The following is a 22,547-nucleotide window of genomic DNA, read 5'->3' as shown; positions in this document are numbered from 1 at the left end:
TGGATGGCGTCATAGGAACAGATGTACCAGAGGCAAAGACTTCAGAATGGAAATCAATTCTTTATGCATATATACCACCAATGGAATAAAAAATTGAAAAACTAAACTGAGATATTGTACAGTTTGTTCTTTGTTCATCTAAGGATGCCTCCAGGTAAAGGGTTTCACAGGTCACTGCTATGCTAGAACAATATGCCAGATATAGACGATCACTGCAGAAAATGCGATGGTCCTAGCTAGTTTCACTTAAGAACATCCCCAGCTGAATCAGATCAAAGGTCCATCTAGTCCAGCATACAGATTCGCATGGTGGACAGCCAGACATCTCAAAGATCTCATCAGAGCTTGGAAGCTAAGCGGGGTCAATTCTTGGATGGGAGATCACCGAGGAATACCAGGGTTGCTTTGCAGAGGAAGGCAACAGCAAACCATCTCTGAATGTCTCTTGACTTGAAAACCCCATAAGAGGTTGCCATAGGTCCACACACAGAGAGAGAGAGACACCTTGTCAGGGCTTAGTGCGAGTAGGGTTACCATGTCCCCCCAGGTTCCACCAGGGAGTCTGTGGGGAGGTATTGCTAGATCCAGGTCAGGGTGATAGTATGAGAAAATATGGGAACTCGTGCAGAGCTGGAGGTGGAGCCTGGGGAGGACAGGGACCTCAGTGGGGTACAGTGAGTGCCATACAGTCCACCCTCCAAAGCACCCATTTTCGCCAGGGGAGCTGATCTCCGTAGTCTAAAGATGAGCTGTAATTCTGGGGGATCCCCAGGTCCCACCTTTGGAGGCTGGCATCTCTAAGTGGGAGGAGGAGAAATCAGCCTCCCATGGGCACAGCCCGCCTCCACCTCTTTGTCCCCGCCTCCACCACCTCCAGCGGTGCCCTGATGCCATGATGAGGCATGTTAGGCTTGGCATGGAAACTGAATTGACAAACAGTGGCTATAGCCACCACTCTTCCTCCAGAGGCCATTGCTCAGAATTGCTGAGCACGGGGGAAACCAGCAGCTGACCCAATGCTTGCCTGTGCATTTCTAAGCTCATACCATGGTTTGGTTCTATACTGTCATTAGTGCCAACCTGAGGTTAGTATGAATTGAGCCGCATGCTGGACAATGAACAGAAGCATTCTGTGGACCGTGAGAATATCCCTCCCTCCCGCAGAGAACTGTGATGGAAATGCAGACTGCAAGATCTTTAGTGGTGAGAGGATCATTTTGTAATCTTGGGAAAGAATGCGAGTCCAGTTCTGTCCACTGCCCTCCTGCCCTGGGCATGTCAACAATTTCTGGCCACGCTGAGCCCTCTGCTCTGATTTGTTACAATGCTCCAAGGTCAATTTGGCTGTGGTGGAGACAGAGGGAGGGAGAGATACAACTGACCAGGGCTTTCTTCCTGTTTAAGCCGTTCACACGAAATCAGAAGCACAGAGAAAGGTAAGCCATGGATCAGGTGAGCTGGGAACATTCCTCTGCACCTCTCTGCCTACCCTACTGTGCCATATTGTGCTATATCCATACAGCTGAAGGGGTTTCCCCAAATGGATGTTTGCCTCCCATGCAGAGAAAAGGGATTCGTTTCTCTGCCGAGACGGATCATTTCAGATGGGTATCTGTGTTAGTTTTTAGCGGTTGGATAAACCAGGAATTCAGTAGCACCTTAAAGGCCAATCATGGAACGAATTAGACTTTAAAATACCGCTGGACTCCTGCTTTATTCTGCAAAGGCAGAGGAAACTGCAGCCGCACACCAGCGTGACTCTCTCATCCAGCTGATCAGTTGTAATAGTGGGAGATCTCCAGCTAGTACCTGGAGGTTGCAAAAATAAGCAGTGGTTGGCTCTGCAAACTGTGATATATTGTAATAAAACATCAAACAATCATTTAAACAATGTAACAGGACACAGTGCAACAGTGAAAAAGTGACTGACGATGACAATTTTGTATACAAAAATGGACCAAAACAAGCAACAAGTACAAGACAAGTGAAGATGGCGCAAGCAAACAAACGCAACAGCGAAGAGTCACAATAATTTCAAAATGCTCATGGTAAGGAACAATGTCCAATAAAGTCAGCTTGGCTCTTGGCTGGGTGCTTGCGCAGTCAGGCAACTCGGAGGAAACGCCTTTCCGGATATACAGCAGCGCTTTCATCACCAAAAGTGACTTCTTCAGCCTGATTGTAAAATGCAATATATCACAGTTTGCAGAGCCAACTACTGTTTATTTTTGCAGCTTAACTGTACAGTTTGAGTGAGTAGTTCATACCAGTACCTGGAAGTTGGCAACCCTAATTGCCTTTAGAGGGTGGGGGATACAGCAGTGACAAGAACAAACAGCAATTGCACATGATCTCTACCAGTGTGTAGCCTAGGGTAGCTAGGTCTCCTCTGGCCATTGCAGGGAGATGAGGGGAGGGGAGGGTTACCAGATCCAGGTTTGGAAACTCCGGGAGATTTGGGGATGGAGTCTGGGGAGGACAGGAAACTCAGTGGGGTTCAAGGCCATAGAGTCCACCCTCCAAAGCACCAGGGGAACTGATCTCTGTAGTTCTCCAGGGGAACTGATCTCTGTAGTCTGGAGATGAGCTGTAATTCCAGGGGATCTCCCAGGCCCCACGTGAAGGCTGGCATCCCTAGTGTGACCTCAGCAGGTTCCCAATGCAATGATGTTGATCGTTGATACCCAACTTATGTGTGTCTTTCCAGCATTTGGAAAGCTGGCAGGGGTTTTTTGTCAAGTTTTGAGTATATTTCTCTGAGTTTCTTCCTGTCTCCCCAAGATATTTTCAGAGTTCTGATGTGTACTTTTCAGAAACTTGGAGACCAGCCTGTTTCTTTAACAGAAATATTGCTGGGGAGGGGAATGGCACCTGCAGGCTAATGCCCCAGAACAGAGTCTGCAACTTTCTCTGTAAGACCACATCTTTGCACATTTAAGTGCTGAATCCTCATATTTGTTCTCTTCAATTTGTCGCCCAACTCATCTTAACTGTAGTGAATAATTGTGCCCAAGAGTTTGAAATTTTAAATTCTGTCAAGTGAAATTCAGTTTACAACAGTTTTCATTTGGGATATGCAGAAAGTTCACACTGTATAAAACTGAGCTTGCTCAGCAAGAGGTCTGCATCTCTCTTTATGTGTATTTCAGGGCAAGCAAAAAGGTTCTTACATGACAGATCTTGACTCTTACAGGTCAGGAAAATGAGGGGATTCCTGGTCATCCTGCTGTGTGTGGTTGTGTTCCCAAAAGGCCAATGGTGCGGTAAGTGTGCTTGTGTTCTTTTGGGGGAAACAGTTGCTAGATTTATAGTCATGTCCTTATATCCCTCAAACATTAGATTTACACTGCTCAAGATCAATGGATCAAGGAGCTTCTAAGGCAGTGGTTCCCAACATGGGGCACATGCCCCACAGGGGGGCAATTTGATTTTTAAGGGGGGCAATTCGAGAATGAGTTATTAACAGGGATTTTTTTTTTTGCATTTCTTATGGTTCTAGGGGCCTCATATACAGTATATAAATATATATTGTGACATACACATTTTAAAAATTAAAATCAGAATGTACACGGCGGTCAGCTGGTGACAATGTCACGGCGGGAGGGGCATCAGGATTTTAGAGATGCTTAGGTGGGGCAAGGCCAAAAAAAGGTCGGGAACCACTGTTCTAAGGGATAAAGGAAAGGAAAGATTTACAGTAATTCTTTTCACATGCACACACACACAAACACACAGTTTGTATCTCATTCCCCTTTAAAACGAGGTAGTCTTGGCAGTTGCATGGGACCTGAGGAAGGAGAGCAAATTCATGAGCTCTTTGAACCAAATCCAAACTAGAGTGTGGGGTTGCCAGCTCAGGGTTGGAAAATATCTGGAGGTTTTGGGGTCAGAGCCTGAGGATGGTAGGGTTTGGGGAGGGAAGTGAGCTTAATAAGTTATAATGCCATAGAGCCCACCCTCAAAGCAGCCATTTTCTCCAGGGGAACTGATCTCTGTTGTCTGGATAGAATCATAGAGTTGGAAGGGACCACCAGGGTCATCTAGTCCAACCCCCTGCTCAATGCAGGAAATTCACAACTACTTCCCCCACACACACACCCAGTGACCCCTACTCCATGCCCAGAAAATGGAGATCAGTTACAGTTCTGGGAGATCTCCAGGCCCTACCTTGAGGATGGCAACCCTATGTGTGATTAATTTTGTATGTAGCTAAGATATGGTTGCCAGCTTCCAGGTGGTGGATGGAGATCTCCTGCTATTACAACTGATCTCCAGCCAATAGAGAGCAGTTCACCTGGAGAAAATGGCTGTTTGATAATTGGACTCTATGGCATTGAAGTCCCGCCTCCCAAACCCCACCCTCCTCAGGCTCCGCCACCAAAATCTCCCACCGGTGGCGAAGAGGGACCTGGCAACCCTAAGCTAGGAGTACCTAGAACTAGATCACACATGTCTTGTTAAACATATGACAGAGACAGGTTTGTGTGGTTACTTTACCTATGAGTCGACTTTACCTATGTTCTACTCTTGTCCACCCTCTGCAAAAGAGCTCCGAAATGATCTCTCCGAACGAATTAGTCAATACAATGAGGTTCTACATAAGTCAATGCAAAGTGATGCAAACTGGGATGGGCGGGGGGAATCTTAACTTTACATATAACCTGATGAAGTCTGAACTGGTGATCAATAACCAAGAAAGGTTTCTTGGGGTCATGGTAGGACTGGGCATGCAGCTGGGCATTACATGGCATTATGTAACACTGCAATGAATTCCAGTCCTGTAACAGGAAAAGTGTCCCTGGAACGTTTTAGCAACCCTCCAAACTCTATGGCTTTACCATAGAGTTCTGGGGGTTTGCTAAAGGGTCCCAGCAAAATGTGATGTTGCTTCCAGTTATATTACTGGAAGGGGTATCACAGAATCGCTGTATCTTTGCTTTTTCATCGCAATTTATCCTGCTGCTGCACCAGGCAGCAGTGAGGGATGTGGGACAGGGGATGGGGAAAGTAGGAGGGACCAGGAGGTCCCCTGCTATAGCAGGAGACCTGGTCCCTCCATGTCATGGAGAACAGCTCAGTGAAAACATCAAGTCAGTGTGAGGCAGTGATGAAAAAGCTAATTCTGTCCTAGGGATTATTAGGCAAGTGTTTGAAAACAAAATATATAAATCTGTGGTTGCTGCTGCGTTTGGAATACTATGTATGGCCCTGGTTGCTGTATCTTATAAAGGTTATGGGAGAGGGTGCAGAAAAGGGCTGCCAAAATCAAGGGAGTTTTGGGAGGGTAGTCTGTTTGGTCTGCAGTAGAAGAGCTAGATCAGTGGTTCTCAACCTTTTTCGAGTCGCGACCCCCTTTTACCATTGCCAAGTAACCTGCGACCCTCGTCACATTTGCATAAATTTGCATACATTTCCATAAATGACATTTTCAATAGGATAAAGAAAACACATTTGTTTTTTTGGCAGTCCAGGGTATCCATATATATAATTACTTTAAATTTTAAAGTTTAAAACAAACAAGCAAACGGTACCACCACCTGTTGTGCAGCAGCTGTGACTGTGTGGCACAGCAACCTTTCCTGGCACGGAGGAAAGAGTGCCTCTGAGCATGCACTGCGTTCCTTGTCCTCCCCTCTCTCCCCAAAAACTCTTCCCAGCAGGCCGGGGCTCTCGCGAGGAAACCCCCTCTCTTGTGACTGGGACACTGCTTGTGCACAGAACTGCAGTTATCCCTCAAAGCGGAGCTCCGTTTAATCACCTCACAAGAGCAAAGGGCCAGGAAAGAGCTGAGGGCCGCTTATCCCACTCGGACTTTTCGTGCCTTTTTCTCCCCTCCACCAGTCACCGCTCCTTTTGCGCCTCACCGAACCTGCGCACTCGAGGGAGAAATCCCGAACTGCGTACGCACCTCGACTCTCTCTCCCTTGACCTTTCCAGAGCGGAACTGATGACTCAGGGCAGAAAAGCGAAGCCACACTACAGACATGCGCACTTGGATTCCAGGCTGAAGCTCCCGCCCCACCCGAGCGCGGCTAAAAGTAAAAACAACGTGGCTGTAGCGGCCTCCAAGACCTGACCTGGCCGAGCCAGGGGAGCTTCCTCGGCTTCCCACACATCCTGCCACATCATCTGCCCGGCGCAGGTGCAACCGCGCCCAGGGCTGGCCCGCCCGCCTCTCAGCTGGGCAGCGGGGCTACAGCTGGTGTGCGGCGGCATGCCGCCACATCTCTGCAGCCCGGCTCCTTCTGGCTGTTGGTCGGCCAGTTCCTCACCTCTCTGCTTGGGGTCTTCCCTGCCCTCGCGGATGGATCAGGGTTACAGGGCGTCTGGGTTAGTCCTGGACAGCCCGGGATGGGGGCTGTCCCAGGACAGTGGCGGTGACCCCCAGAAAGCACTTCGCGACCCCCTTGGGGGTCCCGACCCCCAGGTTGAGAACCACTGAGCTAGATGCATGTCCAGTAGCACGTAAGAGACTAACAAGATTTTCAGGGTATCCGCTTTCAATAATCAAAGTTTCCTCCATCGGATACAAAGAGAGCTTTGACTCTCAAAAGCTTATACCCTGAAAATCTTGTTGGTCCCTAAGGTGCCAACAGACTCGAATCTAGCAAAATGAAGAGAGTGGAGCACTTCCCTGTGAACAAAGGCTACGGTGTTTTAGTTTTGTTTAGGAAAAAATTAGGATGGGGGACGTAACAGGTTTATACAATGATATATGGAATAAAGAAAGTGGACTTTGTCCTCCCTCCACCACAATTAGGGTTGCCAGGTCCCTTTTTGCCACCGGTGGGAGGTTTTTGGGGCAGAGCCTGAGGAGGGTGGGGTTTGGGGAGGGGAGGGACTTCAATGCTATTGAGTCCAGTTGCCAAAGCGGCCATTTTCTCCAGGTGAACTGATCTCTATCGGCTGGAGATCAGTTGTAATAGCGGGAGATCTCCAGCTGGTACCTGATGGCTAGCAACCCTACCCACAATAGTAAATAAGACTCCAGGGCATCCAATTAAGTTAATCATCAAAAATGTACTTCTTTTTTTAAAGAATTTTTATTATTTTCCATAAAGACATATATAAGCTTTTCAACAAATACTCAAAAATAACTACATAAACATTCGTATCAAGATATAGTTGTTGAAAATACATCATTATTAAAAGATTAAATAAGTGAAAACTTCCCCTTCATCCTCTTCCATCTTTCTATTTACTTGTTTGGTCTTTTGCATTTAGAATTCTAATCCTAATGTTATTTCATATTATGTCTAGCAATAGCTTTCTTATTGCATACTAATTTCTTCATTTCAACCAAAGAAAATAAAAGGAAAAACATAATATATCGTTTACAAACTTTGGTTATTAAATATTATGTGTAGTAATAAAAAGAAATTAAAATAAACTGTACGGTATAAAGATAGGATTTGAGTATTGCAATTTTTTACCTATACCTTATTGATCAGTGGATTAGAACAAAGAATAACCTTGTAGTTTCCCCATCAAAAATGTACTTCTTTACCCAGTGCATAACTAGTTTGTGGAATTCGTTGCCATGAATGAATGGTTCTTCTCAATCGTCCCAAATCAATCCCTTCTTTGCAGATAGCAATGGCTGCGTGACCTCGTTGAAACGGGACATTCTCAGATTGTTGGTTAAGTGGGAAGATGCTACTTGTTTCCAGAACGATCAGGGCCTGCCCCCGAACCTGCTCCAGACTCTGCCTCGAAGCTGCAAGGAAATCAAAACAGCGCTAGAAGGAGCCACAGGTGAGTGGGGCAGAAAAGGAGGAGAGACACATCTAAAGCAGTTTCTCCAAAAACAAAGAGGGGGAATTGTGTGGAAACAATGAAATGAAGGTCATGTGAAGGCACATCTGCATTTTGTCCAGGGTTTCCTGAAACTGGGACCAGCCCTAAATGTCTGGATGTACCCAATTTAAATGAGACACACTAGGCACACCCAACACCGCACACTTAAATCCTTCTTGCCCGTTGACATCAAGGTTAACCTGGGCCTTAAAATGAATAACTTTATTGTTGCTTCTTCACATTCAGTAAAGGTAAAGATTACTTAATCCAAGGGCTGGGCTGAGAAAGTTCAGCTGAAACTGGGACCAAAAAGTTCTTTGCAGTGTACTGACAGCCCATCTCCGACAGCCTGTTATCAAATGATAACCATCTTCAAGTACTTGAAGGGCTGTCATATAGAGGAGGGTGACGAGTTGTTTTCTTTTGCCCCATAAGGTTGGACCAGAACCAGCAGGTTGAAATTAAATCAAAAGAGTTTCTGTCTAGACATTAGGAAGAACTTTCTAACAGTTAGAGCGGTTCCTCAGTGGAACAGGCTTCCCCGGGAGGTGGTAAGCTCTCCTTCCCTGGAGGTTTTCAAGAAGAGGCTAGATGGCCACCTGTCAGCAATGCTGATTCTGTGACCTTAGGCAGATCATGAGAGGGAGGGCACCATGGCCATCTTCTGGGCATGGAGTATGGGTCACTGGGGCTGGGGAGAGGTAATTGGGAATTTCCTGCATTGTGCAAGGGGCTGGACTAGATGGTCCCTTCCAACCCTAGGATTCTATTAATCCTTCTTGCCCGTTGAAATCAAGGTCAACCCAGGCCTTAAAATGACTAACTTTATAGTTGCTTTACCTTCAGTAAAGGTAAAGACTACTTAATCCAAGGGCTGTGCTGAGAAAGTTGATCTCCTCAATGAGCTGTAAGTAGGACCAAAAAGTTCTTTGCAGTAGCCCATCTCCGACAGCCTGTTACCAAATGCTATAAATGTAGTGTGAGCTTTGCCACAGCATGGTGTGTCTTCCTGCAGATGGCCTGTATTACCTGGCCACGGAAGAGGGTGAGGTCTATCAAACCTTCTGCGACATGACCACCAATGGGGGTGGCTGGACTCTGGTGGCCAGCATCCATGAGAACAACATCTATGGGGACTGCACTCAGGGAGACCGTTGGTCTAGCCAACAAGGGAACCTAAAAGACTTCCCCCAGGGGGACGGCAACTGGGCTAACAATGCGACTTTCGGGTCTGCCATGGCCTCAACTAGCGATGATTTCAAGGTGAGTCTCTCTTTCCATATGCACGCTGCACCTTTCTGGTTGGACAGTTAAGATATACAGAAGAAGAAGAGTTGGTTTTTATATGCCGACTTTCTCTATCACTTAAGGCAGAATCAAACCGGCTTACAATCACCTTCCCTTCCCCTCCCCACAGCAGACACCCTGTGAGATAGGTGGGGCTGAGAGAGCTGTGACTAGCCCAAGGTCACCCAGCTGGCTTCGTGTGTAGGAGTGGGGAAACAAATCCAGTTCACCAGATTAGCCTCTGCCGCTCATGTGGAGGAGTGGGGAATCAAACCCGGTTCTCCAGGTCAGACTCCGCCACTCCAAACCGCTGCTCTTAACCACTACACCATGCTGGCCCTCTGTTCCCTGACTTACACATATCAGTCATAGTCTGTTTGGTGTAAAAAGTTCTCATGTCATTGTGGAAGGTTCTTTATTATCATTATTAAAACAAAAGATGCTGGCAGGCCCTACCGAACCTGTTTTCTCCAGCTGGATGATGAGTAAATTCCTAGAATGTCATGATATCATTTCTGGTACAAACTGGAAGTGATGTCATGACATCAGCTGTCAACATACAGCATCAGTTCTCCACACCCTGGAGACTCCCACTGGTTACCAGCACCCAGCTGGCAATCCAAGCTTAATCTGGGATTTAGGCGCAACCAAGGCATCTCCCTCAGATTCTGTTTATGAACTTTCTAGAATCCTGGCTATTATGACCTTGAAGCACTGGATCTGGCCATCTGGCATGTCCCCAACAACACCCCCATGAAGGAGTGGAGGAATGCTGCCTTCTTGCGGTATCACACCGAGACAGGCTTCTTGAATGCCGAAGGGGGGAACCTTCTTAGACTCTACCAGGTAAGGATGGTTGCCCGGTGATTGGACGTTTGGGACTTGGAAGAGTGCAAGTAGTGTGAAGCTCCCATAAAGAGGTGGACTGAGCTCAAGAAACCAGGAAATTCAGAATACATGCTGTTACATGCTCCCTACTTCTCTGAGTGGTGATGTCATAGGCCATTTATGCATGGTCGCTTTAGCCTCCTTTATTCCCTGTTTCAGCCAGGATCAAATTTTTCAGTATGCACGTTACCTCATTCCTTGTCGGCTCAACCCTGTTTCGATGCAAAATGAACCCGGCTTTTCCCGTTCGTCTTCTGGACCGAGTCAAACCGTTCTTCCTGGCTCATTCCAGAGTCACAGAGCGAGCGTACACCTTTCTCGGGTTGAGCTTCACCCCACCCTTTTCCAAACCCCTCTTCGAGGCAGCCAAACAGGGGAAGCATAGAAGATTGGCTTCTCTCACAGCCAATCACGAAGCAGTGCATAAAGAGGCAGGGATTCAAGTGCTTCCTGCTTCCTGCTACCTTGGAGCTCTTTCTGAGCGAAAGAAAGGCTTTTTTTTAAAAAGGCTTGGATTCCCCCCCCTTCTTTCAGATTGCTCTGTTTTTTTGTTTTTTGTTCTTAAAATGCTTTTCTATGCGGCAGTTGGGTCTGGGGGGGAAGGAAATCTTCTTTCAGGGTGAGTACTGCAAGTCAGCCAATTACAGAGCAGCATTTAAAGGGGTGGGACTTGATTTGAACTTGGGAGACTGCTTTTCTGTATTCATGCCTCCATTAGCACCCAATTTCATCCCTGATCATTCCAGCCAATGCATACAGTTTTCCCCAACCCGGGGTTACTTTGATCCTGGCTGAAACGGGGAATAAAGGAGGTTAAAGTGACCATGCATAAATGACCATAGTCTTAGCCCTATAAAAGCTTGAAATACATATATTTTGGTTGGCAAATAGCAGCATCTCTCCAGGGGCAGAAAAATTAGAATATTTGGAGTCTTTTCTGGCCAGACATTCTGTCTAACAGAGAATTCCCCCGGTATGGTAATCCTGTAATCCTGTATTCTGTAATGGGATATGTAAATTCTTATTTTACTCTTTAAAAGGCATTGTATGCAGATCTGTTAGAATTTGTTAGAATTTTTCATGTAACTTAGCTTATTTTCATTGTTCTTATTTTACATTCACACATTTATTATATTGAAGTTTTTTCAATGAAAAGACCTTAAAAGGTTCAAATGGGTTGTGTCTCTACCTGATACAGTTACATTAAGCAAGATATCATATCTCTTAGTGAGATACAACTTCTATAATCATAACCACTAGGCACAGTAGATGATCTGCTTCAGCGAGAAGGTCCACAGTCAGTGCCTCTGATCGGTCCCCTTTCAGTGCCTCTGATCGGTCTCCTTTCAGTGCCTCTGATCGGTCTCCTTTCAGGGTGAGGAACAATGGAGGCTTATTACATCTTTGTAATATTCAGGTTATTTACAGATTAGAGTTGCCCAGTGTAGATAGGGAAGGCGGGGACTTCTGGATTACAGGTGGGGGATTGGGGTTCCCGGAACAATGATGTCACTTCCAACATGACCTGGAAGTGGCATCTTCACACCAGGGGTGATGCTGTGACATTCACCCCAAACTCTGTCTTTTAACAATAAAGTTTTGGCCGAATGCTAGATCATCACCTGGTGGGATGATGTCACTTCCTGGTTGCACCAACAGTAACACCATTGTGCTGGGGATGCCGATCATGCCCTCCATTTCACCCAGGCATGGAAGGCTACCATATCTGCTTTGGCTACCATATCTGCTTTGGGGACCTTCCACCCCCCTCAGTAAGATGGGTTTCTCTCTCTGTTTAGCATTTTTATCCCACCCTTTTCCCCAAAGAACTTCAGGCAGAATACACAGTTCTCTCTCCCTCCATCTCATCCTCACGACAACCCTGTGAAGTAGGTTAAGCTGACAGAGAATGCACATTTCATTGTAGAGCAGGAATTTTAACCCAGGTCTCCCAGATCCTAATCCAAGGCTCTAACCACTAGATCAAGGCCTGCTTTTCTTTGCCATTTGATTGCCTTTCTAGAAATACCCAGTAACGTTTGGAATTGGCACCTGCCCAAATGACAACGGCCCAGCCGTACCAGTTTTCTATGACTATGGTAATGTCGAGCAGACATCTTTCTTTTACTCACCAAATGCTCGAGGTAAGTGATTTGTTTGCTATGGTGAGATGCTGTGTAGAAATTGGATGACTGTGGCTCAGTGGAAGAGCCTCTCCTTGGCATGCAGAAGGTCCCAGGTTCAATCCCAGACATCTCCAGTTGAAGGGACTAGGCAAGCAGGTGATGTGAAAGACCTCTGCCTGAGACCCTGGAGAGCCTCTGCCTGTCTGAGTAGACAATACTGATTTTGATGGACCAGGGGGTTTGATTCAGTATAAGGCAGCTTCATGTGTTCATGTGACTTTGGTTTGGAATACAAGAATGTACCAAAGTCTTTGGTGGACATGTCCAAAATTACAATTATATTGGAAAAAAATTCATCGTGAACTCCAGCTGATGTTAGATACCAAGATAACATTTGATTCTAAATTTTACTTACTTAGTATAGTGCCACCAAACCTGCCTTTAAAATTCCAGGACGTTTTCAAATATGCTACAACTGCAGCCAGAATAGTTCTGGCAAGAACCTGGAAACAAACTCATATACCCGAAACAGAAGACTGGAAAGAAAAACTGTTGGAATATGCCAGTATGGCTAAGATGACTTTCGAGTTAAATTTAAAGTTTAGTGAATCTACAGAGCAGTTTGATGATAAGTGGGTGTCATTCTATACTTATATGAATTGCAACTAATTGAACGAAGTACGCTAGCTTAACCTTTTATAATAGGCTAAGTTTTATCTTTTATGTTTTAACTAACTGTTAAGTAAATTCCGGATTTTTACATAATAGAACATTAATATGACACAAGTAGAATAACTGAACGATATTTTGCAATTATTTTTAACGCAGAAAATGTTTTATAATATATCACAAATGACCAATAATTTTTTGTTGTTTACAACTGAATTTATTTTATAATGTTGAAATGTTTTTATAAATATAACGTTTTACCCCTTCCTTTTTTTCCCTGTACCCCTCCAACTACATAAAAATCTTATAAAAAAAAAAAGAATGTACCAAAGTCAAAGTCTTACAACAGGGGTGGGGAACATCAGGCCCGGGGCTGTTTAAGGCCCGCGAAATCATTTGGTCTGGCCCTTTGTGGGTCCTGGCAGATCTCTAGCTCAGAAGGATCTAAGACTGGTGATCCGCCCCCTCCGGCGGACAGGAATAGCCTCTATTCAAGGCAGATGTGAGTTTGTTTTGCCGAGAAAAGGAACATTTTCCCCTCTTGCAGAAGAGTCGTTAGCTATGGAGCTGCTAGGACCGCCCAAGAAACTAATTTTTAAATTGATAATTTTGTATGGCCCGCGAATGATGTTATAAATATCCAAATGGCTCTTGGCGGAAAAAAGGTTCCCCACCCCTGTCTTACAGAGAAGAAAATGAAGAAGCACAGAATTTTGAATTGTGATTATAATCTAGTTTTGGCTTTCCTTTTTAAGGTTTTTAATATATGATGTAACTATATGGGAGTCTCCTGAGCACGTGCCGATTCCGCCCCCCCCCCCCCCAGTTTCAGGAGGTGGGTTTTTTAAATTGGTAAATGAAATCAGGGTGACAGATGGTTAAAGTCAACACTGGGCACCTTGAACTTGACAGTTCCCACACACAGGGCTTTCTTCTACTTTTCCCCACTGCAACATCAGAAGCTGCAGCTCCGACTTGGATAGATAGAAGATAGAAGAACTATTTTTTTTAAAGTTTTTATTAGAAATTTTTAGGGTACAGAAGATAAAAATATGGGAAAGTTGAAGGGGAGGGAGGGAAGAAAAGAGAGTAGAAGAAAATACATCACTGCATGTCTGCCTCTGACACAAACACATCCCTCGCCCCCTTCTTATTGGAAGCCCCATATTTTAAATAAAACCTTCACCTGATACTACAAAAATACCACTACATTTGTTCAATTGTGTTTCATCACTCGTTTACCATTGTTAACAAATACCATACTATAAATTCGACCTTGACTATTAATTTTATTTCTGATACTATCTAGCTTTATACCATTTTGCTGAACCAATACATTTTCTAGTTTATCTCTATATAGTCTCATACTTAATATTAACCAATAAAGGACAGTAAACCACATTAAGTCACGAGTATCTGTCGTAGAAAGGTTGCAATCTTTGATTATGTTCATCAGTCATCCTGTGTTGTAACAGAGCTGAAAGTCTTTTAACCAGCTCCCTACAAAAGCGTCCTCCTGCCACATCTTTTGGGATTGATCCCTAGCCACTGAAACCCAGCATGAGAGCAGAATGGGTTTTACAAAGCTATCAGAGCTAAGCACTCTCGAGTCCCTGGAGGCAAGGAATTCCATAGGTGAAGGCAGCCATTCCACCTACTTTGGAAGTATGGACTTGGTGCACAGAGGGTGTAACCAGTAGGACAACATAATTTTCAGTGGAACATAGTTTAAATCTCTATGGAAGTTTGGGCCCAATTAGCTGAGGATTCTAAAGGATCGTACCAGTTCATACACGATACACAATCAAATAAATATAAGCCATCTTGCAGGTTTTACAAAATGAAAAAACAGGATACTAATATTTTAATTAATTATTGGCTCAGTTCAGATATCATGCCAAAGTAGTTTAAGAAGAAGAGTTGGGTTTTATACCCCGCTTTTCTCTGAGTCTCAAAGCGGCTTACAATCACCTTCCCTTCTCCTCTCCACAACAGGCACCTTGTGAGGTAGGTAGGGCTGAGACAGTTCTGACAGAACTGTGACTGGCCCAAGGTCACCCGGCAGGCTTCATGTATAGGAGTGGGGAATCAGACCTGGTTCTCCAGATTAGAGTCCACCGCTCATGTGGGAATTGAACCCTGTTCTCCAGATTAGCGTCCACCACTCATGTGGAGGAGTGGGGAATCAAACCCAGTTCTCCAGATTAGAGTCCTAAGCACTTCACCACACTGGTTTGACGGTTTGCTTTGAATTAGCAAATTGCTGATTGGGACATAACAGAAAGCAACCATTTGCTATTAGGTCTGAACCAAACCAGAGCTATGGAATACCAAGCTCCTGGGATACAACGTTTGATCTACAGAGAAACCTCCTTGCTGTTTATGTTTTACTTTAATGATAGTGTTCACATGGCCAATTCGTCCCTGAACAATGTCACATTGAGATCAATATAAAAAGGAAGAAAAAGGAACTATCTGAATAGCCCATAAAGAAATTAGCATTTTTAAATCTTAATTGACTGGGAAAGAAATTTGGCAACTGCCAATGCAATATTAAAATCCACCCCTGCTAAAAGAACCCTCAGATTATCCAGTTTAGAGACAGATTCCCGAATAAAAGGCTTTATCCATCTGTCTCTAGCCTCGTTGAGCGAGTCAAAGCTAAACAAGGAATGCTGAAGAGTGTCTATTTGGCCAGAACAATTGACATGCTCTCTCACAGTACAGTACCCTATTTAAATGACCTATTAACTCCCCTGATGGGATTGCATTCAGTCTAGCCAACATAAATAGTCGTCTGTAACATGGGATTATGAAAAAATCAAAATACATTGGGAGGGATTGCGGCAAGTTTAGGCCCAGGTATAGAGGTGAGCACTGTTTATGTTTTTGTCTTTCCAGCTCAGTTTGAACCTGGCTTCATTCAGTTCCGGGTGTTTAGTACCGAAAAAGCAGCCATGGCTCTGTGTGCTGGGGTTAAAGTGACCGGATGCAACCCAGAACATGTGAGTAGGTGGCTTTAAGACAGCGGGCTAAGATTTGGGGACTGGCTTGTTCCATCAGCAGTGCTGAACGTTGACCCCCCTCCAGATTCCAACCCAGACTAACCCCGTTTTCCTTCCCCCAGACCTGTGTCGGTGGAGGAGGGTATTTTCCAAAAGATTCTCCATCGCAATGTGGCGACTACACTGCCTTCGACAAGAATGGCTATGGGTCTCACAGTAGCTGGAGTGTTTCCAAACAATTATTGGAATCTGCAATGCTGATCTTTTACCACTGATTGTAAGATGGCAACCAGGAACACACACCAGGGCTGTTTCCTGGAAATCTGGGACAGTTTTCCTCCTGGTCTGGAAGCCTACAAATTCTACAAATGAAAGAATATGAATAACAATCTTTCATGTCGGTGTCATCATTCCTCCCTTATAGGAACCAAGAATCAACTCAGATCATCTCTTACTACTCCTATCAACTGTTAGGCAAATTAATAGACCTGGGGAGGCGTCTTAGTGAAACCATTACTATCAGTTATTATTATCCACAATTTAGGGATAGACAGGGTTGCCAGTTCATGCAATCAAAAATTCTAGGACCTGAGCGGAGACTTGGAAGTGAGTCCAGGGGTGCAGTCCAGTGCAAAAGCTATCTGGCGCATGTTCTTACAAGTCCTCTTCTACCAAACATGCCATCAGTGTATGTTATTTCACTGCCATCCATGTATTGATATTTCACTGGCAGTTTTTAAGCAGCGGCTGGACAAATACTTGTCAGGGGTGCTCTAGGCTAATCCTGCACTGGGCAGGGGCTTGGAGGAGGAGGAGGAGGAGGAGGAGTTGGTTTTTATATGCCGACTTTCTTTACCACTTAAGGAAGAATCAAACCAGCTTACAATCACCTTCCCTTCCCCTCCCACAACAGACACCCTGGGAGGTAGGTGGGGCTGAGAGAGTTCTAAGAGAGCTGTGACTAGCCCCAGGTCACCCAGCTGGCTTCATTCGGAGGAGTGGGGAAACCAACTTGGTTCACCAGGTTAGCCTCCACCGCTCATGTGGAGGAGAAGGGAATCAAACCCAGTTCTCCAGATTAGAGTCCACCACTCCAAGCCACTGCTCTTAACCACTACACCATGCTGGCTCTCAGATGGCCTGTTTGGCCCCTTCCAACTCTATGATTCTATATCAAGCCATCATAAGAACAAAGAATGGCCCTGCTGGATCAGACCCAGGCCCATCAAGTCCAGCAGTCTGTTCACACAGCGGCCAACCAGGTGCCTCTTGGAAGCCACAAACAAGACGAGTGCAGCAGCACCATCCTGCCTGTATTCCTCCGCACCCAATATAATAGGCATGCTCCTCTGATACTGGAGAGAACAGGTATGCAGCATGACTAGTATCCATTTTAACTAATAGCCAGGAATAGCCCTTTCCTCCATGAAAATGTCCACTCCCCACTTAAAGCCCTCCAAGCTGGCAGCCATCACCACATCCTGGGGCAGGGAGTTCCACAATTTAATTATGCGTTCTGTGAAAAAAATACTTCCTTTTATCTGTTTTGAATCTCTCACCCTCCAGCTTCAGCAGATGACCCCGCATTCTAGTATTATGGGAGAGGGAGAGAAACTTCTCCCTGTCCACTCTCTCCAAACCATGAATAATTTTATAGACCTCTATCATGTCTCCCCTTAGCCACCTTCTTTCCGAGCTAAACAGCCCTAAGAGTCTTAACTGTTCCCCATAGAACAGTTGCTCTAGTCCCCTGATCATTTTTTTGTTCTTTTCTGCACTTTCTGAAGCTCTGTAATATCCTTTTTTGGGTGTGGTGACCAGAACTGTACACAGTATTCCAAGTGTGGTCTCAACATAGATTTGTACAAGGGCAGTATGATATCAGCAGTTTTATTCTCTATTCCTTGTCTAATTATGGCCAGCATGGAATTTGCCTTTTTTACAGCAGCCGCACACTGGGTTGACATCTTCATTGAGCTATCCACTACCACCCCAAGATTCCTTTCTTGGTTTGTCACGGCCAGCACAGATCCCATCAGTGTATATGTGAAGTTGGGATTTTTTGTTCCAATATGCATCACTTTACACTTACTCACATTGATTCTCATTTGCCATTTTAATGCCCATTCTTCCAGTATGCAGAGATCCTTCTGGAGTTCCTCCAGTCCAATTTTGTTTTAACCACCCTAAATAATTTGGTGTCATCTGCAAACTTGGCTACTTCACTGTTTAACCCCTACTCCAGGTCATTGATGAACAGGTTGAAAAGCACCAGTTCCAACACAGATCCCTGAGGCACCCCACTGCTCACATCCCGCCATTGGGAGAACTGACCATTGATTCCTACTCTCTGCTTCCTATTTTTCAGCCAGCTATCAATCCATAAGAGGACTTGTCCTCTTATCCCATGACTATGAAGTTTGCTTAGCAGTCTTTGGTGGGGGACTTTGTCAAAAGCTTTTTGGAAATCCAAATACACAATGTCCACAGGCTCATTCCTGTCCACATGCTTATTGACACTTAAAAAAAACTCTAATAGGTTAGTGAGACAGGACCCACCCTTGCAGAAGCCCTGTTGGGTTTTGCTCAGCACACCTTGCCCTTCTATATGCTTGACAATTCTGTCTTTAATGATGCTTTCCACCAATTTACCCGGAACAGACGTTAAGCTAACTGGCCTGTAATTTCCTGGGTCCCCCCTGGAACCTTTTTTATAAATGGGTGTTACATTGGCCATTCTCCAGTCCTCTGGTGCAGAGGCTGATTGAAGGGACATATTACATATCTTTGTTAGAAGTTCAGCAATTTCCCATTTGAGTTCTTGAAGAACTCTAGGACGAATACCGTCTGGTCCCTGTGACTTGTTACTGGATTTTAATGTAGGTTGCATTACATTTTCTCTCTGATGGGCAGAGACTTCATTTCTCACCTGTGGCCCCTTCTTGGGACTCCTTGATTTCTTTGCAGCTTCGGGGCAGCTTCTTCTGCGGTGGGTTTGGTTCACAGGAAGTCCCTTCCCATTTCACTAGCAAGCTGAGGACATCCTGCTTCAGTGAACTGATGCAGCTTTCACCTGTAAATGTACCGGCCAGATTACTACTGTGCCAGAAAGGAAACTAATAAAGTGCCTGAAGAACAGGTAGCTCAAGAAACACTCTCTCTCCCTGTATGAGCCCACAGACGCTTTCCGTAGGCCTGGCTGATAGTGTCTTCTATACAGCTAGAGGTGACAATTATGGCTTGTGGCATCTCAGTTGTGGCCCCGCTTTGTGGAATGCTCCCTCTCAAAATTATGCCTGCCAGTGGATTCTGACACACACACACACCCCACACACACATACATCTAATTTTTTCATATTCTTCCCACCCAAACAAAACCCGCAAGCGTTCTGACTTGTCTCCAGCTGCATTTCCTCAGAGAACGTCAGTGTTTGCTCACTCATTCCACGGTCGCTTCAAATGCCATTTAGTCAATGAAGCGTCAAATTGGAGAATTAGCACTTATACTGTCTAAATATGCCTAAGCATTTGAAAGACAAGTCAGACTTCTCCCTTGCATGCTGAGTAGGAGGACAATGCATTCTGAAGCAACAGTAATCAAAGAGAAGATGGAAAATGCAGCAGAGAGGGTGGGAAGATGGGACGTCTCTTCTTCTGACCCACGTGGAATTCCTTGCCTTTGTTGCTTGGAGGCTGGTTGCCACAGCCCAGACACAATGGAGCCTTGGGGAGATGGAGTTTGGGGGGGAGGGGGGTTTGGGGAGGGGAGGGACCTCAGTAGGGTATAATGCCATGAAGTCCACCATCCTAAGCAGCCATTTTCTCCAGGGGAACTGATCTTTATCCTCTGGATATCAGTTGTAATTCCAGGAAATCTCCAAGTACCACCTGGAAATTGGTAAACCCTACTAACCAGGGATAGGGTTGCCAACCTCCAGGTAATAGCTGGAGCTCTCCTGCTATTACAACTGATCTCCAGCTGACAGAGATCAGTTCACCTGGAGAAAATGGCCGCTTTGGCAATTGGACTCTATGGCATTGAAGTCCCTCCCCTCCTTAAACCCCGCCCTCCTCAGGCTCCGCCCCAAAACCTCCCGCCAGTGGCAAAGAGGGACCTGGCAACCCTAACCAGGGATGTCCCTGCTTAGCTTCTGAGATCAGATGAGACTGGGTTAGCTTTGGCTATCCAGGTCAGAGCATGGATATGGCTTGAGTTGCCAGCTTTTTCCTTGCCATGACTGTGGCTTGCTGGCTGGCCCCTCTCTCCTCATAGTGCTATGATGCTGAACTCCTCTCTCTGCAGTGGGTGACTCAAGCCACTGCTGCCCCCTCCGCACAGTCTCCTGGAAAGGAGAGGGTGTATGCAGTTCAGGAGGGAGATATCTGGTTGGTGGCCCACAAAAACCAGAGGAGGCCCCACTTATAGATAGGCAGGAATTTGCAAAGCAAATGGCCATACTACAAAGCCCTTTCAGCTGGATGGAAGAGTCACATTGGTGTGTGGCTGTAGTTTCCTCTGCCTTTGCAGAATCAAGCAGGAGTACAGTGGTATTTTAAAGTCTTATTGGTTCCATGATTGGCCTTTAAGGTGCTACTGAATTTCTGGTTTATTCTACCGCTAAAAACGAACACAGATACCCATCTGGGGTTGCCAGGTCCCTCTTCGCCACCGGCAGGAGGCTTTTGGGGAGTGAAGCCTGAGGAGGCCGGGGTTTGGGGAGGGAAGGGACTTCAATGCCATAGAGTCCAATGGCCAAAGCAGCTATTTTCTCCAGGTGAACTGATCTCTATCAGCTGAGATTAGTTGCAATAGCAGGAGAGCTCCAGCTAGTATCTGGAGGTTGGCAATGCTGTACCCATCTGAAATTATCCGTCTTGGCAGACAAAGGAATCCCTTTTCACCTACCTGTTCTCTACATGAGATACTAGCATAGACAGAAGGGTGTAGAGGAATATTCCCAGCTCACCTGATCCACAGTTTACCTTCCTCTGTGCTTCTGTGTGGAAGGACAACTAATTAAATTTGCAGATGACACAATTGGGAGGAGCAGCGAACACACCAGAAGATAGAGATAGAATTCAACAAGATCTGAACACACTGGAAAAGTGGGCGGGTGTGAACAGGATGCAATTCAACACGGATAAGTGCCGAGTTATACATCTGGGTAACAGAAATGAGGGACATGCACACTGGATGGGCGATACACTTCTGGGTAGCAGTGTGTGTGAACAAGATCTTGGGGTATGGGTGGACCGTAAGTTAAATATGAGCAGCCAGTGTGATGCAGAGGCAAAAAAGGCTAATACGATCTTGGGGTGCATCAACAGAGGCATAACATCCAAATCACAAGATGTCATAGTTCCGCTGTATTCTGCATTGGTCGGGCCGCACCTGGAGTATTGTGTGCAGTTCTGGAGGCCTCACTTCAAAACAGATGTGGACAGAATGGAGCGGGTGCAGAGGAGAGCAACAAGGATGATCAGGGGCCTGGAGTCCAAGCCCTACGAGGAAAGGCTGAGGGAATTGGGAATGTTTAGTCTGGAGAAGAGGAGGTTGAGGGGGGACATGATTGCTCTCTTTAAGGATTTGAAGGGCTGTCACTTAGAGGAGGGCAGGGAGCTGTTCCTGTTGGCAGCAGAGGATAGGACTCACAATAATGGGTTTAAATTGCAGAAGGAAAGGTACTGGCTGGATATTAGGGGGGAAATTTTTTACAGTAAGAGTTGTTCGGCAGTGGAATCAGCTCCCTAGGGAGGTGGTGAGCTCCCCCTCACTGGTAGTGTTTAAGCAGAGGCTGGACAAGCACCAGTCAGGGATGCTCTAGGCTTATCCTGCATTAAGCAGGGGGATGGACTAGATGGCTTGTATGGCCCCTTCCAATTCTATGATTCTATGGTTCTGATTTAGCGTGAGCAGCTTAAACAGGGGTGGAGAAGGCCTGGTTAGTTTGCAAAAAATAAAATCAGTAAATTTTGGGTTCGGGTTTATTGGGCCCAATTTTTTTTTGTAAACCTGGAAAGCCGAATACCCATACTGGTAAATATTGGTATTTGGCTTATTTCTGGGTTTACTGAAAAATTCAGGCCCAATATAGTCTGTGGGGATTTTTTTGAAGCTCCTGTGGGGGCATTTTTGGAGGTAGAGTCACCAAATTTGCAGCGTGGCTGCAAGGGACTCTCCTTAGATGGTCACCAAAGTTTGGTGAACTTTGGGATAGGGGGTCCAATTTTATGGGACCACAAAGGGGTCACCCCATCCTCCAGGCATTTGTGAGCAGAGCTGTCCACTGGTTTTCAGGTTCAGAAGTTCAGTGTTGCTGAGGACTGGCAGAAAGAGCCAATTGCAATACTGGCGCTTCAAAGTCTAGGGGCTGCCTTTGTATCTGGGGCGCATAGCATGATGTCCATGCAAATTAGCTTCCAAATGGAGGAAAAAGGCTTGTGTGTTAAGTGCCGTCAAGTCACTTCCGACTCATGGCGACCCTATGAATGAAAGTCCTCCAAAATGTCCTATCTTTGACAGCCTTGCTCAGATCTTGCAAATTGAAGGCTGTGGCTTCCTTTATTGAGTCAATCCATCTCTTGTTGGGTCTTCCTCTTTTCCTGCTGCCCTCAACTTTTCCTATCATGACGGTCTTTTCCAGTGACTCTTGTCGTCTCATGAAAAAGGCTTAAATGCATGAAAAATAAGACATGGAAAACATTTCTTTCTGTGGCAAATGACTTCCTGTGAACTGTCCTTTATTATGGTCATCAAAAATCTGATTTCAAGAAA

At 45.5% G+C, this 22,547-nt stretch overlaps 1 protein-coding gene across 1 annotated transcript; it reads left to right on the top strand.

The window, feature by feature from the left end:
• Positions 1-3,200: 3,200 nt before the first annotated feature.
• On the top strand, positions 3,201-16,053 carry LOC130481127 (intelectin-1b-like). Its single transcript, XM_056853827.1, has 7 exons — positions 3,201-3,267; positions 7,595-7,755; positions 8,813-9,060; positions 9,772-9,930; positions 11,996-12,116; positions 15,669-15,772; positions 15,895-16,053. Exons 1-7 carry the CDS (start codon positions 3,203-3,205, stop codon positions 16,045-16,047), a joined length of 1,011 nt encoding a protein of 336 aa, XP_056709805.1. The 5' UTR covers positions 3,201-3,202; the 3' UTR covers positions 16,048-16,053.
• Positions 16,054-22,547: the final 6,494 nt, after the last annotated feature.

Source organism: Euleptes europaea, chromosome 7 (assembly GCF_029931775.1).
Source record: "Euleptes europaea isolate rEulEur1 chromosome 7, rEulEur1.hap1, whole genome shotgun sequence".
In the NCBI taxonomy this organism is placed as follows: domain Eukaryota; kingdom Metazoa; phylum Chordata; class Lepidosauria; order Squamata; family Sphaerodactylidae; genus Euleptes; species Euleptes europaea.
Note: the sequence above shows the minus strand (reverse complement) of the source record. Positions and strands in the feature narration are given on the sequence as shown.